The sequence below is a fragment of the Atractosteus spatula genome, chromosome 14 (genome assembly GCF_055471065.1).
Source record: "Atractosteus spatula isolate fAtrSpa1 chromosome 14, fAtrSpa1.hap1, whole genome shotgun sequence".
Classification (NCBI taxonomy): Eukaryota; Metazoa; Chordata; class Actinopteri; order Semionotiformes; family Lepisosteidae; genus Atractosteus; species Atractosteus spatula.
The window spans coordinates 13,649,425-13,669,852 of NC_142719.1; the positions used below are offsets into that span (position 1 = coordinate 13,649,425).

At 55.7% G+C, this 20,428-nt stretch overlaps 2 protein-coding genes across 6 annotated transcripts; one reads left to right on the top strand and one right to left on the bottom strand.

The window, feature by feature from the left end:
- The first annotated feature begins 436 nt into the window (after nt 1–436).
- On the top strand, nt 437–5,949 carry LOC148820688 (uncharacterized). The gene is made up of 5 exons (XM_088931736.1): nt 437–1,007; nt 4,058–4,178; nt 4,735–4,780; nt 5,674–5,733; nt 5,878–5,949. Exons 1-5 carry the CDS (start codon nt 437–439, stop codon nt 5,947–5,949), a joined length of 870 nt encoding a protein of 289 aa, XP_088787862.1.
- Nucleotides 5,950–9,499: 3,550 nt separating this feature from the next.
- On the bottom strand, nt 9,500–20,410 carry yju2b (YJU2 splicing factor homolog B). 5 transcript variants are annotated; one of them, XM_088931972.1, is made up of 11 exons: nt 20,348–20,410; nt 19,873–19,917; nt 19,689–19,794; nt 19,404–19,457; nt 18,718–18,800; nt 18,184–18,239; nt 17,460–17,520; nt 17,202–17,344; nt 16,929–17,101; nt 15,519–15,657; nt 9,500–10,496 (listed from the first exon to the last, which is right to left on the bottom strand). In XM_088931972.1, the coding sequence occupies exons 3-11, from the start codon at nt 19,689–19,691 to the stop codon at nt 9,946–9,948; spliced, it is 1,263 nt and encodes a 420-aa protein (XP_088788098.1). In that variant the 5' UTR covers nt 19,692–19,794; nt 19,873–19,917; nt 20,348–20,410; the 3' UTR covers nt 9,500–9,945. The 5 variants fall into 5 exon arrangements, with proteins under 5 accessions (XP_088788098.1, XP_088788102.1, XP_088788099.1 ...); XM_088931976.1 differs by lacking the exon at nt 19,873–19,917 and having other exon boundaries at nt 9,500–9,879; nt 10,246–10,496; nt 20,348–20,379; XM_088931973.1 differs by lacking the exon at nt 20,348–20,410 and adding an exon at nt 20,193–20,333.
- Between the last annotated feature and the right edge of the window lie 18 nt (nt 20,411–20,428).

Sequence of the window (20,428 nt, forward strand, 5' to 3'; positions counted from 1 at the left end):
TAGTGATGACAATGATAGTGATGATGGTGATGATAATGATGATGCTGATGGTGATAGTGATGATGGTGGTGATTGATGATGCTCATGATAGTGATGATAGAGGTGATGGTGATGGTGATAATGATGGTGGTGGAGTGTTAACAGTGTGTCAGTAAGTCGGATGTGTTTGTGATGCTTGTTTTGTGTTTGTCTTTCTCTGTACAGAGGCAGACGGTGTGTCTCTCAGCCCCAGTTCTTCTGCGACCAGCCATCCAGACGTGCTGCTGTGTTTCGTGGTGTCTTGGCCAGCTTTGTGCTGTTGTGTGCTGCGTAGTTGTGTACCTTCAAGTGTGTGTGTTGCACAGTGTAGCTCTCTTGTGTGGCGGTGCTTGCTGCGTGGTGCTGCCCCTGTTGTGTTGTGTCTGGTTGTGTAGCTCCCGTGCTGTGTTGTGTAGAGATGGACAAGTCTGCGGGGCTCCTGAGCTCCCTATCCTGCCTGACCCAGACCTCCTCCCCGAAACAGCACAAACAGCCTCCTGCACCCCATACCCGTGGTTTTGGGGTCCCAGTGACAGTAGAGAGCTCAGTCCCCTTCTTGAGTGGGGGGTCATACTCCCTGGGACCCCTATACCCTCATCCTGGCCCTCAAGACTACCTGTCCTTCCCTCCGGCTCACCCCCCTGGCCCCCCTGGTTTCCGACACCCCACGCTGGGGGGGTTCCCAGCCCTGCCCCCGTTCTCCCACTCCCCAGCCCCCCACCCCTCGCTCTCGTTCCCCGAGGGGATGGAGCGCCTCTCCAGCGCCTACGCCGCCGCCCTGGCCGCCACCGTGAGCACCAACAAGAGGCTGGGGGCCCCCGCGCCCCCCTGCACCCCTCCCGAGGAGCGCCCCCCGACCCAGCGCCGCGCCCGAGAGAGAGGCCGGCGGCAGAGGGACGACAGCGGGATGGAGGGCCTGCTGGACGCAGCCAGGAGGGGCCGCCGGACGGCCAGCCCCGACAGCGCTGGATCTGCTGGCCAAAGGAGAGGTGAGTGTGTCCGCGTGTCCGGGACGGACCAGAGTGAGTCCGGGACGGCAGGTCAGCAGAGCCGGCTGGCCAGTAACCCAGGGCCTCGTGCGCACCCCAGTTTCCAGCACACAGCAACCCATATTCAGCCCAGAGCTGCAGTTTCATACAGCCAAACGTGCTGGATCTCCGGATCTCTCCCTCTGTCTCTCTCAGTCTGTCTCTGTCCTCTCCTCCTCTCTCTTAGTCCATCCCTCTCCTCTCCTCCTCTCTCTGTCTGTCTCTCCTCTCCTCTTCTATCTCAGTCTGTCTCTCCTTTCCTTCTCTCTCTCAGTCTCTCTCTCTCCTCAATTCAATTCAAGGTGCTGTATTGGCATGACCAATTAATAAATCAGTGTTGCCAAAGCAAAACAAATACAATTAACATAAAATCTAAAGACATTCACAATATAGACACATCATAATACATTTACATATAAAACTATGGAGCATTATTGGGAGACAGACTCACTGTTCCTCAGGCTGTGACAGGAGATCACATACTGGGCTGCCAGTTCAGCTGAGTTCCCTCCTCCCTCTCCCAGTGGGATTGGGACCCATTATGATTCTGGCAGGTATGGGAATTCTGGGATTAGCTGTGTAAATTTGAGAAAGAATGTTTCTCTAATCCCAGAGTATCTGTCACAGTGCAGTAGGAAGTGCACCTCTGTCTCAATCTCTCCCCGCTGGCAGTGGGAGCACAGCCTGTCCTCTCTGGGCAGCCAGGTCTGCCTGTGTCACCCAGTTTCTATGGCCAGACTGTGGTCACTGAGCCTGTACTTCATCAGGGACTGTTTCTGTTTGCTGTTATTTATCTTGGTTAGATATTCAGCTAGTGTGTATTGTCTGTTTAGGGTTCTGTAGCATTCCAGTTTATGTTGTGTTTGTGTATGTGTGAGATATTGCTGTTTGATCTGTGCTGTGATGTGCTTGAGTCTGAGTTGTGGTGCTCTAGCAGTGCTGTCCTGAGGCTGGCTGGTGTCGGTGTGGCTTGTGTCAGTGAGCCTCAGGACCAGCTGGCTCAGGGGGCTCGGTTTTGGGCTCAGCAGGGCTTTGTGGTGGTAGGAATTTTGGTTGCTGTTTTTTAGGTGTAGCCAATACTTTAATACTCTTTTCTGTATGTTTATCAATAGTGGGTACTGGCCTAATTCGGCCCTGCACCTGTTGTTAGGTGTTTTTCTCTGCACACGGAGGATGTTTCTACAGATCTCCATGTGCAGAGTTTCTGTGGGGTGTTTGTCCCATTGAGTGTAATGCTGGTCTGTGAGGGGACCCCACACTTCACTGCCGTATAGGGCAATGGGTTGGATTACACTTTCAAATATTTGGAACCAGATTCTTGTTGGTGGGTTGATGTTGAAGAGCCTCCTTCTTATTGCATAGAAAGCCCTGAGTGCCTTCTCCCTCAGTGCCTTCACTGCCAGGTCAAAACTCCCAGAAGAGCTAAGAGTCAGACTGAGGTTTGTGTAGCTGGATGTGTGCTTCAGTGTGTTGTTGTGGTATTTGTTTCCTGAGGTCTGGCTTCCTTCTGGAAGACCTGTCTCTCTCTCCTCCTCTCTCTCAGTCTATCCCTCTCTCCTCTCTCTCAGCAGCAGTGTGTGAGGAGCACAGGGTGTTGTTGTTGTGTTAATAGGAGCAGGATGGGAGAAACACAGGAGGCAGGGTGCTGCCATTGTGTTGCAAAGTGTGCTGTGCTGGGAGGGAGGGGGAGGGAGAGTGCAGGGGTCAAGGGGTCGAGCTGAAAAGGAGCATCAATCTGTTCGGAATAATCAGCCCATTTGTCAAGAGGTAGAGACAGTGGGGGAGAGGAGGAGCAGGAACAGAGCATGGAGTGAAAGGAGAGGAGATAGGCGGAGGTGTGGAAGCACAGAGGGAGAGGAGTGAAGGGGTAGAGAGCTCAGGAGGACTTCTTCTCCTTTCTTGAGAACCCCCTGTAACCCCAGAGCCGCCCCGCGCTGTGCAGGTGGCGTAACAATAGCCACCGCCCTCTGTCCTCTGTCCCGGGGGGCTGCTCATTAGCATGTGAAGGACCTGCTGTCTGTGAGGACGCTCCTGGGTGGGCCGACTGTGAGAGCGTGGGGGTGGGAGCACGCCTGTGGGAGAGAGCTGCTGCTCTGGGTCCCGAGCCCCGAAAGTCAGGCTGGCTGCTCATGTGTGCTCTGTACCCCGAAAATCAGGCTGGCTGTTTCCGTCTTTGTGTGGTGGGATGTCCTTACCCCAGTACAGATTCTGTGGACCCCAGATCCTCTCCATCAGCTCTGTCCATAAGCCTGATAGCTGCCAGCTCTCTTCTCTGTGCCTCAAACAGGTCTGACCCCTGCAGGTTGAGCCTGAGCTCTGCGCAGGTCGGGAGAAGTGTGAGTGTGATCTCCTCCTGTCCCAGCCTGAGGAACGGACAGTGAGCCTGTCTCTCAGTAATAATAATACAGTGTGTGATCTCCTGTCCCAGCCTGAGGAACAGACAGTGATCCTGTCTCTCAGTAATAATAATAATACATTGTGTGATCTCCTGTCCCAGCCTGAGGAACAGACAGTGATCCTGTCTCTCAGTAATAATAATACATTGTGTGATCTCCTGTCCCAGCCTGAGGAACAGACAGTGAGCCTGTCTCTCAGTAAGGTTTTCTGTGATGTCCATAAATGTCCAATGTGTTCATACTGTAAATGTTGTGTTAATTGGATCTGGTTTGAAAGCACTGTAACTCATCAGTCAGCTCTTTGACTTTGAATTTACAATTGGAGACGCAGAGGGGAGGGAGAGGCGGGGTCTCCCAGGAGCTGTGTCTGATTTCGTGGTGTCTCATTAAGCAGCTTCACACAGAATTGGAGGATGTGGAGGAGGAGGGGGGTGTCAGCATGTCTAATTTCTGGGCTGCTCAGCCCGTGTTCTCCCCTGGCAGCGTGTCAGTGATTTGACCCTGCAGGCCCAGAGGCGACACAGGGGTGACCTCACACAGGCGACACACTCCTTGGGGCTCAAAGTGTTCTGCTAGTTCTCAAAATATGTGCCCTGCTTTGTGTGTCCCCCCTAGAGAGGTTCAGTGAAGCACCCCTCTCTCTGCGATGCCCACTGTGTCAGACTGACCTCGCCCGAGCCGAGCTCCTGGACCACCTGCGCAGTGAACTGGAACACCTGGACTCACTGCCAGCCAGGTACAGGGGAGAGGGGCAGACGTGAACTTTGTCCTTCACTGCCTTACTGACCCCCAAACAGTGACATACTCTGCCACAACTCATATTTTCCCCACTCCTGTCATTCATTAATTTATTCATTACAGCACCTATGCTATTATGTCTTATTTTAACTCCCAGTACATGCATCCTCTTAGAAAAGCACATTTAAGTTTCAAATTGAGACGGACAGAGGGACAGAGGAATAGACTTTTCTGGCCATAGAAACTGGACACAGACAGACCTGAATGTCCAGAGAGGACAGGTTGTCCACCTACTGCCAGTGGGGACAAGTGGAGACAGAGGTGCACTTTCTGCTGCAGTGTGAGAAATACTCTGAGATCAGACAAACATTCTTCCTTAAATTTAAAAAATCTAATCCCTGAATTCCCACACATGCTAGAATCAGAACAGCTCCCAGTCCTAGAGAATGGGCCTTGCATAAACCTTGTGTGAAAGGTGTAAGATTTATTAAACGTGTGATCTAACAGGTTTATAATTCTATGTAGAAACTTACTGTACCACTCTGTCACTCCAGCCTCTCTCAGTCAGAGCACCTCCAGGAGCTGCAGGCCTGTGATCAAGTAAGTGAGGGTCTTTTAGTGCACAGCAGTGCAGTATGAAAGAGTGCAGTGTGAAACAGAGCAGTACAGTGTGCAACAGTGCAGTGTGAAACAGTACAGTGCAGTGTGAAACAGTGCAGTACAGTGTGCAACAGTGCAGTGTGAAAGAGTGTGATACAGTGTGAAACTGCAGTATGAAACAATGCAGTATGAAACAGTGCAGTACAGTGTGCAACAGTGCGTAAAAGTGCAGTGCAGTGTGAAAGAGTGATACAGTGTGAAACAGTGCAGTATGAAACGATGCAGTGTGTAACTGCAGTACAGTGTGCAACAGTGCGTAAAAGTGAAGTGTGAAACAGAATAGTACAGTGTGACAGTGCAGTGTGAAAGAGTGCAGTGCAGTGTGAAACGGAGCAGTACATTGTGCAACAGTGCAGCGTGAAAGAGTGCAGTGTGAAACAGTGCATGTGAAAGAGTGTGACAGTGCGAAACAGTTCAGTATGAAACGATGCAGTGTGAAACAGTGCAATACACTGAAATAGTCCAGCACAGTATGAAAGTGCAGTACAGTGTCCAACAGTGTGGTGTGAAACACTGCATTGTGAAACATTGTAGTGCAGTGTGAAACAGAGCAGTACATTGTGCAACAGTGCAGCGTGAAAGAGTACAGTGCATGAGAAAGAGTGTGAAACAGTGCAGTACACTGTGAAATAGTGCAGCACAGTGTGAAACAGAACAATACAGTGCAGTACAGTGTTCAACAGTGTGGTGTGAAACACTGCATTGTGAAACAGCATAGTGTGAAACAGACAGTGCATTGTGAAACTGCAGAGTGAAACCCTGTAACCCTCCTGATGTTCCCAGTAATGAGTCCCTCTTTCCCCCTCTCTCTCTCTCTCTCTTTCTCTCTGCAGTCTCCCTCATTGGGGTCGCCCCCTTCCGAAGATGAGGGGCAGAAACTGGACAGACAGCAGGTGAGTGCACAGCAGTGGGACTCTTTCACTGTCTCCCTGTCCATCTCTACAGCTGCGCAGACCGTCCCAGGTCGCGCGTTTTGATTTTGCCTCGGTTGGGTTGTGCACAGTGTCTTTTCTAACGGGAGACCCCCCCTGTCCCAGATGTTCCTGCAGGTGAAGACCAACAGAGAGGCTCGTCTGGGAGGTGAGGGGCTGAGAGTAGCCGTGCTGTGAGTCTGTTGCTGCTGCTGCTGTCTTTCTGACCGATGTGTTTCAGTTCGTGCAGGGGGCTGCAGGAGGAACAGGGCTCTGGGTGATCACCAGGTACGTGGCGCGATCGCCGATCCGTTCTGAAATGGTGCTGTGGCCAGGCAGCGAGAGGGCTGATTGATGAGGGGTTGATTATTGACTGGTTTCAGGAGGCCCCCCCAGTGAAGACACTCAGACTTACAGACTCAGAGGAGAACAGTGGGGACAGGACTCCCAGCACTGGTGCAGGAAGAGAAGCAGAAGAATGTAACGAGGGGCTGGGCTGTGCATCGCGCATCGAGGGTTTGTGTCCTCTACAGATCAGGCGAGCAGACATGCAGCCCTGGGGGACAAACTACAGTTCCCAGAAGGCTTTGAACTACAGTTCCCAGAAGGCTTTAGGACATCCTCCTAGGTTTTCTGTTGTCAGTCTCAGGACTATGACAGCAGGAACATTAAATGAACAGATTCAGAGTGCAGAGCTCTATGCTATAATAGCACTCCGATATGCAATACTGCACTATAATACACAGCAGAGAAACAATGAGAGGTCTCTGACTGTAGCATATTAACCCCCTTCCCCCTCTCTCAGGACAGCTGGGAACCCCCTTCAGTGTGGACAGTGAGCTGGACTCCGAGCCGGAGGGCTCCCCGTATCCTAAACTCCCTGGAGAGATCCCCCTCTTCCTCAGTTCCTCACACTCCTCTGATGTCTACTCAGGCTCAGTTCCTGTCATCGTCACTCCATTATCAATCATATCACAACTTCTCTGCTGAGTCTTCATCCTCCTCCTCTCAGTGCTTGATGTGTGATCCGCAGTCTGCTCAGTTCAGCCTTTTTCCCTGACCCCAGTCCTCTTCCCCGAGATCAGATCGCTTCCCTGACTCTGGAGCTCTGACCCCAGTCCTCTTCCCCAAGTTCAGATCGCTTCCCTGACTCCGGAGCTCTGACCCCAGTCCTCTTCCCCAAGATCAGATCGCTTCCCTGACTCCGGAGCTCTGACCCCAGTCCTCTTCCCCGAGTTCAAATCGCTTCCCTGACTCCGGAGCTCTGACCCCAGTTCTCCTCCCCGAGTTCAGATCGCTTCCCTGACTCCGGAGCTCTGACCCCAGTCCTCTTCCCCGAGTTCAGATTTCTTCCCTGACTCCTGAGCTCTGACCCCAGTTCTCTTCCCCGAGTTCAGATCGTGTTTCTGACTTTGGAGCGCTGAAGTCAGACCTAAGCTCAGTCTTTTCCCTGACTCCACACTCAGATTCCCAGTGCAAGACAAGGAAGCAGAGTCCAATAGCAGGAGGGAAGCGGATACAGCCATTAGCTTCACAGGGTGAGTAAATATGGGCTGGAAATTGATGAAGAGGAGCCAGGAATTAGACTCATTCACTGATGATTTAGAACACTGGGAAGGAGATCGATTTGTATTATTCCTCATATTCCAGTCATTAAATTCAGTTCCTGTAAGCCTGGCAGCTGTGTCCGTCTGTGGCTGGTCAGTGTGCATTAGCCTGTCTCTCTCTGTCAGGGAGTCAGCAGAGCCGCTCCGAGCCCGCATCACAGCGCTGACGGCCCGACTGCAGCAGAGAGAGACCTACCGCTGTCACGTCTGCCTGGTGAGAGCAGCACTCCTCACACACACCTCCGAGAGTTCTGACCCGGCAGCGCCGGACCTGGAGCAGAAAGGGATCAATGCCTGTCAGTATTGAATATTTGCCCATGTGGCAATGAAGTGTGGTGTCCAGTCCCGGAACAGGATTACACTAAACAGACAGATATCCAACAGACAATGCAGACAGTCCTGTTAAAACATGTCATGTGCAGATAACAAATTCCAATCCTATGGGGAAGAGGAAACACAACAGATCTTGTGGCCCAGTGTATGATTATAATAATAATTGCTTACACTCATATAGCACTTTTCTGGACACTTCACTCACAGCGCTTTACAGGTAATGGGGACTCCCCTCCACCACCACCAATGTGCAGCCCCACCTGGATGATGCGACGGCAGCCATAGTGCGCCAGAACGCTCACCACACACCAGCTCTCGGTGGGGAGGAGAGCAGAGTGATGAAGCCAGTTCAGAGATGGGGATTATTAGGAGGCCATGATTGGTAAGGGCCAATGGGAAATTTGGCCAGGACGCAGGGGTTACACCCCTACTCTTTTCGAGAAACACCCTGGGATTTTTAATGACCACAGAGAATCAAGACCTCCGTTTTACGTCTCATCCGAAGGACGGCGCCTGTTTTTTTTACAGTATAGTGTCCCTGTCACTACACTGGGGCATTAGGACCCACACAGACAGCAGGGTGAGCACCCCCTGCTGGCCCCACTAACACCTCTTCCAGCAGCAGCCTTAGTTTTTCCCAGGAAGTCTCCCATCCAGGTACTGACCAGGCTCACACCTGCTTAGCTTCAGTGCGTTGCCAGTTGTGAGTTGCAGGGTGATATGGCTGTGGCAATGAGCTCTTGTCACAACCCAAGGAACAGCTATTTTGGCAGCAGTGTGATTGGTGGGCTTGCCAATAAAGATCTTCGAATTTGAGTTTGAATGAAGGCCGCAGACAGATTCACCACCCTGCTGACAACATTGGCATCGCAGACACCGTCTTTATCCTGCACTTCTCTCTTCCCAGGACTCCTACTCTGTACCAGTGGCATCTATTCAATGTTGGCACATCCACTGTGAGGACTGCTGGCTCCGCTCACTGGTGAGGACCTGGACTGTATAATTAACCACCTGCTGTAATGCTATGCTAAAGTACTGGGACTATAGCCCCTATTGTAACAGGACTGTTCTACTGCACTGGGACTATAGCCCCTATTGTAACAGGACTGTCCTACTGCACTGGGACTATAGCCCCTATTGTAACAGCACTGTTCTACTGCACTGGGACTGTAGCTCCTATTGTAACAGCACTGTTCTACTGCACTGGGACTATAGCCCCTATTGTAACAGGACTGTTCTACTGCACTGGGACTGTAGCCCCTATTGTAACAGGACTGTTCTACTGCACTGGGACTGTAGCCCCTATTGTAACAGCACTGTTCTACTGTGCAATGAGACAGTAGTCTCCGGTACTAAAGGTCCTGCTATCCTTTAGTCAGAGGAGAGCATATTACTCTGTTGTGTGAAGTGATTTTGACAAGTTGCCTCCCTGTTTTTAGGGTTCAAAGAAGCTCTGTCCGCAATGCAACACAATAACCTCCCCCAGTGACCTGCGCCGGGTCTACCTGTGACAGGGTGCCAGAAACTCTCCCACCTGACTGCCATACTTGCATGTCACACCTATACCAAACCACACAAGCGAGCACTGGCGCCATCTGGTGTTCACCCTGCCTCTGTACAAGAAGCGGATTCAGTCACCGTCCTCTGGCACGCCGTGTACTCTAGGTCTCATGACCCCTCTTGTGTCCCAGAAGTCATGTGACAAAGCCCTTGTGCAGGCACTGCCCTGGAAGCATCACTTTCAAACAGATACTGCTGGAATAACTCTGCTAAACCCACTGTCATTTTTTGCAATAAAAGAGGCCAAGTTTGTATTTTGCATATCTTTTTAATTGTTGTAATAAAAGGAATGAAAAACATCAACATTTTGTCTGTACTGGATTTCATTTACACACAGACCACACCCACCCAGACAGGGCTCCACTCTTGTCATGTACCACGGTACCCAGATGGACAGTGCAGGACAGCATCCGTGAGTTTGAGACACAGCTGTCCTCTGCTCTGACCGGACAGTCCAGGGGTCAGGCAGCAGGAGGGAGCACGGCTGTCCTCTGCTCTGACCGGACAGTCCAGGGGTCAGGGACAGTCTGGTCAGGTCCCACAGTCTGGTCAGGGTGTAGGGCTTCCACCAGTCCACTTCAGCCCAGTTCACCAGCTCCAGCCACTGTGAATCGCTTGTAGGTCAGAGCTGAAACGACTGAGTGTTACTGAGGGAGCAGAGTATGATAGGAGAGAGGGAGATTCCTACAGCTCCTCAGTGCTCAGATTCAGAACCAGAGTCACTGTAATCAGCCACCAGAGACCTGACCTGCAGGGTTTTAGAGCAGGCATCCTGCTCCTCCACTGTCCCACAACCCCATGCTGTACCTAGTGCTCCAGCTGCCTGGTAGCCGTCTGTGGTGGGTGCAGAGGTCGAGTGGTCCGAGTCTGTGTGAGTGCTGTGCATCTGTGCCCCCTGCTCTCGCACTGCAGGCTCTGCACTGCTCACACCCACCCCCTCTGGCTCTGGTTTCCTCGAAGAGGCCCCCGCTTCTCTCCTCCGATCAACACTTACATCGAGCCCCCCAGGGGCAGAATTCCTGCGCTGTGTGGTGGAGATTTGTGTCCCGCCAGTGTCGGCCTTCTTGCGGACCAGGTTGAGGGGGGAACAGGCGGACGAGGGGCCTGGCACGCGGCCTGCTCCCGCTTTCCCAGCCAGACCCAGTCTGCGCAGCGCACTTGAGGCCGGGGATTCGCCCCCGGGGGATGGAAACCAGGAGCGAGCAGCAATCTCCCGTCGCTTTAACTGCTGTCTGTCCTCGTAGGCTGGGGAGAGAGAGGTTACGACTGAGAAGGGCTCCACTGGATGTAGCAGAGTGTGCGGTGTGGTGCTGTGCCATTTTGTGCTTTGCCATGCGGTTCTCTACTGCACACGTCTGTGTTGCGTGGGGCTGTGGGTGTGGTGCTGTACGAAGCTGTGCACCTCTGTGCTGCGCGGGGCTGTGGGTTGTGGTGCTGTACAGTGCTGTGCGAAGCTGTGCACCTCTGTGCTGCACGGGGCTGTGGGTGTGGTGCTGTACGAAGCTGTGCACCTCTGTGCTGCGCAGGGCTGTGGGGTGTGGTGCTGTACGGTGCTGTACGAAGCTGTGCACCTCTGTGCTGCACGGCGCTGTGGGTGTGGTGCTGTACGAAGCTGTGCACCTCTGTGCTGCGCGGGGCTGTGGGTGTGGTGCTGTACGAAGCTGTGCACCTCTGTGCTGCGTGGGGCTGTGGGTGTGGTGCTGTACGAAGCTGTGCACCTCTGTGCTGCACGGGGCTGTAGGTTGTGGTGCTGTACGGTGCTGTGCGAAGCTGTGCACCTCTGTGCTGCGCGGGGCTGTGGGTGTGGTGCTGTACGAAGCTGTGCACCTCTGTGCTGCGCGGGGCTGTGGGGTGTGGTGCTGTACGGTGCTGTACGAAGCTGTGCACCTCTGTGCTGCGCGGGGCTGTGGGGTGTGGTGCTGTACGAAGCTGTGCACCTCTGTGCTGCACGGGCTGTGGGGTGTGGTGCTGTACGAAGCTGTGCACCTCTGTGCTGCGCGGGGCTGTGGGTGTGGTGCTGTACGAAGCTGTGCACCTCTGTGCTGCGCGGGGCTGTGGGTGTGGTGCTGTACGAAGCTGTGCACCTCTGTGCTGCACGGGGCTGTGGGTGTGGTGCTGTACGAAGCTGTGCACCTCTGTGCAGCACAGGGCTGTGGGGTGTGGTGCTGTACGAAGCTGTGCACCTCTGTGCTGCACGGGGCTGTGGGTGTGGTGCTGTACGAAGCTGTGCACCTCTGTGCTGCGCGGGGCTGTGGGTGTGGTGCTGTACGAAGCTGTGCACCTCTGTGCTGCGCGGGGCTGTGGGGTGTGGTGCTGTACGGTGCTGTACAAAGCTGTGCACCTCTGTGCTGCGCGGGGCTGTGGGTGTGGTGCTGTACGAAGCTGTGCACCTCTGTGCTGCGCGGGGCTGTGGGGCATGGTGCTGTACAGTGCTGTACGAAGCTGTGCACCTCTGTGCTGTGCGGGGCTGTGGGGTGTGGTGCTGTACGAAGCTGTGCACCTCTGTGCTGTGCGGGGCTGTGGGGTGTGGTGCTGTACGGTGCTGTACGAAGCTGTGCACCTCTGTGCTGCACAGGGCTGTGGGTGTGGTGCTGTACGAAGCTGTGCTGCACGGGGCTGTGGGTGTGGTGCTGTACGGTGCTGTACGAAGCTGTGCACCTCTGTGCTGCGCGGGCTGTGGGGTGTGGTGCTGTACGAAGCTGTGCACCTCTGTGCTGCGCGGGGCTGTGGGTGTGGTGCTGTACGAAGCTGTGCACCTCTGTGCTGCACGGGGCTGTGGGTGTGGTGCTGTACGAAGCTGTGCACCTCTGTGCAGCACAGGGCTGTGGGGTGTGGTGCTGTACGAAGCTGTGCACCTCTGTGCTGCGCGGGGCTGTGGGTGTGGTGCTGTACGAAGCTGTGCACCTCTGTGCTGCGCGGGGCTGTGGGTGTGGTGCTGTACGAAGCTGTACAAAGCTGTGCACCTCTGTGCTGCGCGGGGCTGTGGGTGTGGTGCTGTACGAAGCTGTGCACCTCTGTGCTACGCGGGGCTGTGGGTGTGGTGCTGTACGAAGCTGTGCACCTCTGTGCTGCACGGGGCTGTGGGTGTGGTGCTGTACGAAGCTGTGCACCTCTGTGCTGCACGGGGCTGTGGGGGGTGGTGCTGTACAGTGCTGCGCGGGGCTGTGGGGTGTGGTGCTGTACGGTGCTGTACGGTGCTGTGCAGGGCTGTGCAGGGCTGTGCAGGGCTGTGCGAAGCTGTGCGAAGCTGTGCTGCGCGGGGCTGTGGGTGTGGTGCTGTACGAAGCTGTGCACCTCTGTGCTGCGCGGGGCTGTGGGTGTGGTGCTGTACGAAGCTGTGCACCTCTGTGCTGCGCGGGGCTGTGGGGTGTGGTGCTGTACGGTGCTGTACGAAGCTGTGCACCTCTGTGCTGCGCGGGGCTGTGGGTGTGGTGCTGTACGGTGCTGTACGAAGCTGTGCACCTCTGTGCTGCGCGGGCTGTGGGGTGTGGTGCTGTACGAAGCTGTGCACCTCTGTGCAGCGCGGGGCTGTGGGTGTGGTGCTGTACGAAGCTGTGCACCTCTGTGCTGCACGGGGCTGTGGGTGTGGTGCTGTACGAAGCTGTGCACCTCTGTGCAGCACAGGGCTGTGGGGTGTGGTGCTGTACGAAGCTGTGCACCTCTGTGCTGCGCGGGGCTGTGGGTGTGGTGCTGTACGAAGCTGTGCACCTCTGTGCTGCGCGGGGCTGTGGGTGTGGTGCTGTACGAAGCTGTACAAAGCTGTGCACCTCTGTGCTGCGCGGGGCTGTGGGTGTGGTGCTGTACGAAGCTGTGCACCTCTGTGCTACGCGGGGCTGTGGGTGTGGTGCTGTACGAAGCTGTGCACCTCTGTGCTGCACGGGGCTGTGGGTGTGGTGCTGTACGAAGCTGTGCACCTCTGTGCTGCACGGGGCTGTGGGTGTGGTGCTGTACGGTGCTGTGCACCTCTGTGCTGCGCGCGGCTGTGGGGGGTGGTGCTGTACGGTGCTGTGCACCTCTGTGCTGCGCGCGGCTGTGGGGGGTGGTGCTGTACGGTGCTGCGCGGGGCTGTGGGGTGTGGTGCTGTACGGTGCTGTGCAGGGCTGTGCAGGGCTGTGCGAAGCTGTGCGAAGCTGTGCTGCGCGGGGCTGTGGGTGTGGTGCTGTACGAAGCTGTGCACCTCTGTGCTGCGCGGGGCTGTGGGTGTGGTGCTGTACGAAGCTGTGTACCTCTGTGCTGCACGGGGCTGTGGGTGTGGTGCTGTGCGAAGCTGTGCACCTCTGTGCTGCGCGGGGCTGTGGGTGTGGTGCTGTACGAAGCTGTGCACCTCTGTGCTGCGCGGGGCTGTGGGGTGTGGTGCTGTACGGTGCTGTACGAAGCTGTGCACCTCTGTGCTGCGCGGGGCTGTGGGTGTGGTGCTGTACGAAGCTGTGCACCTCTGTGCTGCGCGGGGCTGTGGGTGTGGTGCTGTACGAAGCTGTGCACCTCTGTGCTGCACGGGGCTGTGGGGTGTGGTGCTGTACGAAGCTGTGCACCTCTGTGCTGCACAGGGCTGTGGGGTGTGGTGCTGCACGGGGCTGTGGGTGTGGTGCTGTACGAAGCTGTGTACCTCTGTGCTGCACGGGGCTGTGGGTGTGGTGCTGTACGAAGCTGTGCACCTCTGTGCTGCACGGGGCTGTGGGTGTGGTGCTATACGAAGCTGTGCACCTCTGTGCTGCACGGGGCTGTGGGTGTGGTGCTGTACGAAGCTGTGCACCTCTGTGCTGCACAGGGCTGTGGGGTGTGGTGCTGTACGAAGCTGTGTACCTCTGTGCTGCACGGGGCTGTGGGTGTGGTGCTGTACGAAGCTGTGCGCCTCTGTGCTGCACAGGGCTGTGGGGTGTGGTGCTGTACGAAGCTGTGCACCTCTGTGCTGCACGGGGCTGTGGGTGTGGTGCTGTACGAAGCTGTGCACCTCTGTGCTGCACAGGGCTGTGGGTGTGGTGCTGTACGAAGCTGTGCACCTCTGTGCTGCACGGGGCTGTGGGTGTGGTGCTATACGAAGCTGTGCACCTCTGTGCTGCGCGGGGCTGTGGGGTGTGGTGCTGTACGGTGCTGTACGAAGCTGTGCACCTCTGTGCTGCACAGGGCTGTGGGGTGTGGTGCTGTACGAAGCTGTGCACCTCTGTGCTGCACGGGGCTGTGGGTGTGGTGCTGTACGAAGCTGTGCACCTCTGTGCTGCACGGGGCTGTGGGTGTGGTGCTGTACGAAGCTGTGCACCTCTGTGCTGCACAGGGCTGTGGGGTGTGGTGCTGTACGAAGCTGTGTACCTCTGTGCTGCACGGGGCTGTGGGTGTGGTGCTGTACGGTGCTGTACGAAGCTGTGCACCTCTGTGCTGCGCGGGGCTGTGGGGCATGGTGCTGTATGGTGCTGTACGAAGCTGTGAACCTCTGTGCTGTGCGGGGCTGTGGGGTGTGGTGCTGTACGGTGCTGTACGAAGCTGTGCACCTCTGTGCTGCGCGGGGCTGTGGGTGTGGTGCTGTACGAAGCTGTGCACCTCTGTGCTGCACGGGGCTGTGGGTGTGGTGCTGTACGAAGCTGTGCACCTCTGTGCTGCACGGGGCTGTGGGGTGTGGTGCTGTACGAAGCTGTGCACCTCTGTGCTGTGTGGGGCTGTGGGGGGTGGTGCTGTACAGTGCTGCACGGGGCTGTGGGGGCTGGTGCTGTACAGTGCTGCGCGCCTCTGTGTTGTGTGGGTTTATGGGGTGTGGTGCTGTACGGTGCTGTGCAGGGCTGTGCAGGGCTGTGCTGCGCGGGGCTGTGGGGTGTGGTGCTGTACGGTGCTGTGCGGAGCTGTGCACCTCTGTGCTGTGTGGGGCTGTGGGGGCTGGTGCTGTACAGTGCTGCGCGGGGCTGTGGGGGGTGGTGCTGTACAGTGCTGTGCGCCTCTGTGTTGTGTGGGTTTATGGGGTGTGGTGCTGTACGGTGCTGTGCAGGGCTGTGCAGGGCTGTGCAGGGCTGTGCAGGGCTGTGCAGGGCTGTGGGGTGTGGTGCTGTACGGTGCTGTGCGGGGCTATGGGGTGTGGTGCTGTACGGTGCTGTGCGGAGCTGTGCACCTCTGTGCTGTGTGGGGCTGTGGGGGCTGGTGCTGTACAGGGCTGTGCAGGGCTGTGCAGAGCTGTGCAGAGCTGTGCAAAGCTGTGCAAAGCTGTTCAAAGCTTTGCAAAGCTTTGCAAAGCTGTGCTGCGCGGGGCTGTGGGGTGTGTTGCTGTACAGTACTGTCACTCACAGTCAAGGCTCTGGAAGGCAAGCAGGGAGGCCAGTTTCCTGTCGCCCTCAGACTCAGGGACAAGAGGGATGGACAGACTGGCTTTGTTCCGAAAAGCAGAGTCCTTCTCCTCCTCCTCAGCCTGCGCTTTCTTCTCCTCCTGACAGAGAGAGAGGGACAGACTGTTCACAGTGTGAGAGACTGGCAGGGACAGGGAGAAATGGAGAGACCACATTATTCTCCACCTGTAAACTCACTAACTCCCTTGGTAATTCTTGCACACACTCCTGCAATACACTGCTCACTGAAAGATGATGGCCAAGCTCCCAGCAGTCTGGAACTTTAAAAGGAGAAGAGGGGAAACACCACCCCTGCTGGACAGCTGGAGCTCTGTCCACTATGTCTAGAAGTGGCAGAAGACCTCTGCCATTCTGTCAGTTTCATAATGGGTAGCAACTCAATTAAACGAGGGGCTTTTCCTCTGTGAACACCTACAATTATCACGCTAAAAGTACTGTTTTTACAAGACAGTAAAAGTAAATTACAATAATTTCGATGGGTAATAAAAATATGGATGGCACAGTGGTGTGACGGTCAGCACAACTGGGTCCAATCTGGTCTAGGTTGTCCTCTGCGTGGAGTTTCTCCCTGTGTCTGTGGGGGTTTTCTCTGAACTGCCCCTGGTGTGTCTGCACTGGACCAGGGCTTCTGAACTGCCCCTTGTGTGTCTGCACTGGACCGGGGCTTCTGAACTGCCCCTTGTGTGTCTGCGCTGGACTGCGGTCTCTGGGCTGCCCCTGGTGTGTCTGCGCCGGACTGGGGGGTCTGGGCTGCCCCTGGTGTGTCTGCGCTGGACTGCGGTCTCTGGGCTGCCCCTGGTGTGTCTGCGCTGGACTGCGGTCTCTGGGCTGCCCCTGTTGTGTCTGCGCTGGACTGGGGGGTCTGGGCTGCCCCTGGTGTGTCTGCGCTGGACTGCGGTCTCTGGGCTGCCCCTGGTGTGTCTGCGCTGGACCGGGGGGTCTGGGCTGCCCCTGTTGTGTCTGCGCTGGACTGCGGTCTCTGGGCTGCCCCTGGTGTGTCTGCGCTAGACCGGGGGGTCTGGGCTGCCCCTGGTGCGTCTGTGCTGGACTGGGGTAATTTGGATGGATGGACGGAGTGATAATTTAGGATGGATGGACGAGAAGGTGCTCAAGTACAGCACAATCCCACCACGCTGGTCTCCTTAACTGCGGCTCTCCAGCTGCGGGCTCTGAGGAATGCGGGCGGCAGCAGGGGCATCCATGTCCTGGCCAGGCCCGGCTCTGCAGGCTCTGTCTCCGGAGCGGGGATCCCCCGACCAGGCTGGAGAGGGCGCTCCTTCCTGTCAGCATGTCCTGCATTCCGATGGCACCACTAACACTTTCACCTCGCTAACACACCACTGCCACCTACCCGGAACTTCCTGCGGAGGGCGCTGTTGACCTGGAAGTCGTCCCTCCAGGCCTCCTGGTACTCCTGGATTTGGGAGAGGGTTGGGATAGCGGCACGCAGCTTCTCCCGGTCCTTCCCGCCGTGCTCCAGCCGGAACATGGCGTCCGTCTCCAGCTTCTCCTTGTCGCTGCGCTCTGAGACATGGGGAGACACAGCGGGAGAATCACACAGCCCAGCCCAGCAGCAGAGTGAGGGGTGAGCCAGGAGAGGGGCAGGGGGAAGGGGGTGCCATACCGGTCACCAGAATCTGCTCGTTGTCTGCAGGGTCCCAGCGCTCCTCCTTGCGGCTAGCCCCACTGACAATGACGTAATCACAGCTGGCCGGGTCCGTCTGCATCTCGATATAGTTCACACACAGGTGGCACTTCATCCTGAACCTGAGATACAGAGAGAGCTTCCTCTTCATCCTGAAATTGTCTATCTCTCACACACAGCTTCCTCTTCATCCTGAACCTCTCACACACAACGGAGGAATGCACACGCTATCCATACCTGTAGATAGGGGTGGTGTAATAGTTCCCCACCTTCTTCTTCTCAGCATTGTATCGTACCCCTGCAGCACAGAAAAGATGAGAAGCACTGAGCATGCTTGCACGCACACTCTCCGCTGAGCACAGGAGTGCTCGCACGCTCACACTCAGCTGAGCACAGGAGTCCTCACTCGCTCGCACGCACTCCGCTGTGCACAAGAGTGCTCGCTCGCTCGCACACACGCACTCCACTGTGCACAAGAGTGCTCGCTCGCTCGCACGCACGCACTCCACTGTGCACAAGAGTGCTCGCTCGCTCGCACGCACGCACTCCGCTGTGCACAAGAGTGCTCGCTCGCCCGCACGCACTCCGCTGTGCACAACAGTGCTCGCTCGCTCGCACGCACTCCGCTGTGCACAAGAGTGGTCGCTTGCATGCTCGCACGCGCTCCGCTGAGCACAGGAGTGCTCGCACGCTCGCACGCACACACTCCGCTGAGCACAGGAGTGCTCGCACGCTCGCACGCACACACTGTGCTGAGCACAGGAGTGCTCGCTCGCTCGCACGCACACACTGCGCTGAGCACAGGAGTGCTCGCACGCACACACTCTGCTGAGCACAGGAGTGCTCGCACGCACACACTCTGCTGAGCACAGGAGTGCTCGCACGCAACCCAATCATACAACAGCAGAGGAAAGAAGGCTGAGACACGGGGAGGAAAAGGGTGAGGGGTACAGGCTCATACCCATGCCAATGTGGTTCTTGCAGCCATCACACCAGATGTTGTAGGGCATCTCAAACCTGCGGACAGACAGGTGTCACTGGGACCATCTCACCCCCGGGAGCCACACAGCCTGCCAGCTTCGCCGCTGCTGTCTCTCCTACAGGAGCCACGCAGCCTGCCAGTATCGCCGCTGCTGTCTCTCCTACAGGAGCCACGCAGCCTGCTAGCATCACAGCTGCGGTCTCAACTACAGGAGGCACGCAGCACGCCGGCGTCACCGCTGAGGTCTCGCCTACAGGAGCCGCGCAGCGGGCCTGCATCACCGCTCCTTTCTCGCCTACAGGAGCCACAGCCTTCTAGCTTCACTGCTGCTGTGCCGCAGACCGGAGCCGCGCAGCCTGCCAGCTTCACTGCTGCCGTCTCACCGACTGGAGCCACACAGAGATTAGTCTATAGTATTCAAGCTGGTACAAAACATTGTACACTACAGCTTGCTATAGTCCACAGTGTGTGATTCTCAATGCACGTTACCCTGTGTGCACTGCAGTGACTCACCGGATGATGAGGATGCCCTGGGACAGTTTCCTGGCCCTCTCCCGCAGAGGATGACTGTTCCTGTAGCCATTGAGTGACCCATGCTGCAAGACAGACACACGCAAACTGAACTTTTTTCCCCAATTAGAGGCCCTTTTTTTGCTTAAATCATGAATTTCTAGTTGCATGTATACCTACAAGGGTGGCATGATTGCAAAATGGTTAGCACTTCTACCTCGCAGTGCTGGGGCCCTGGGTTCAATTCTGGACCAGGGGTGCTATCTGCGTGGAGTTTGTATGTTCTACTCATAATCGCTTGGCTTTCCTCTGGGTGCCCCCATTTCCTCCCACAGTCCAAAAACATACTAGTAAGTTAATTGGCTTCTGGGAAAATTGCCCCTAGTGTGAGTGTGTGTGTGTCTGTGTTCCCTGTGATGGACTGGTGTCCTGTCCAGAGTGTATGCCACCTTGTGCCCACTGCTTGTTGGGACAGGCATCATGAATTAAATGAAGTGGGTAGAAATTGGATGGATCAGTAAAATCAGGAGTAGTCTGGGAAATGCTTGTGTATTTATTTGTTGTGATGCCTGGACCACATTGATATTGACCTTTCATGCCTATAAAGCATGACTCAGAATGGATATGAACTCTGCGTCACACAGACAGGCACACCAAGCTTGCCTCTCGCCCTTGTCTCACTCTCTCACCTTGGCTGGGTCGAAGTCAGGGGGATAATATTTGTTCACTCCTTTCCGCTCCCCCTGAAAGAAAAAAACCCCGCAAATGAACACAAAGCATTAGAGGACTGAGAAACGCGAGACAGACTCAGAGGGATGACTGCAGACAGGCAGAGACCTCACAGGTACAGGAGAGGGGGACAGAATGGGCACAGCTCAGAGCACAGGGAGAGAGGAGATGGGAGACAGAGAAGGACAGAGTGAGGGAAAAGGAACAATGAAGAAAGATCAGAGGAGCTAGTGAACAGTTCTCACCATCTTGAGTCCGGGGCCACTGACACTGAGGACAGCGTTTCACACTCAGAACACAGGACACCTCTGGAATAGCACACACCCCGGTCACTACAGCACCCCGACACCTCTGGAACAGAACACATCCGCGTCACTACAGCACCCCGACACCCCGAAACCTCTGGAAAATACCCCCCCCCCCAGTCACCTGTGGAATAGAACACACCCCGGTCACTACAGCACCCCGACACCTCTGGAACAGAACACATCCCCGTCAATACAGCACCCCCGTCACTACAAGCACCCCAACACCCCGACACAGCTAGAATAAAACAGACCCTTGTCACTACAAGCACCCCGACACACCTAGAATAAAACACACCCCGAAAACCCAAAACCGCGTGAACAGAACACGGCGTTGTGAAACACAAAATTATGAGAAGAAACTACCCGAGAACTGTAACTCCTTTTGGCCTGTGGAGATTGTGTTATTAATGTTGTTACATCACAAAAAACAAGGATATTTACATTATATAAACGAAGGAAAGTTTCAAAAGACGCTCGGAAGCGATACACAGCAGTGACGTAATCAATAATATGTTCAAAATACAAACATACATATCTACATTTCAGTAAAATAATAAGTAACGACAGACGTAAACAAATCACTATGCAATACTCACGTTAGCTCCTCTCGAAAACTGTTCGACGTCACTTCCTTTGCGTGGGAACGAAGTGAATGTGAATGGTCTAAATACATTTAT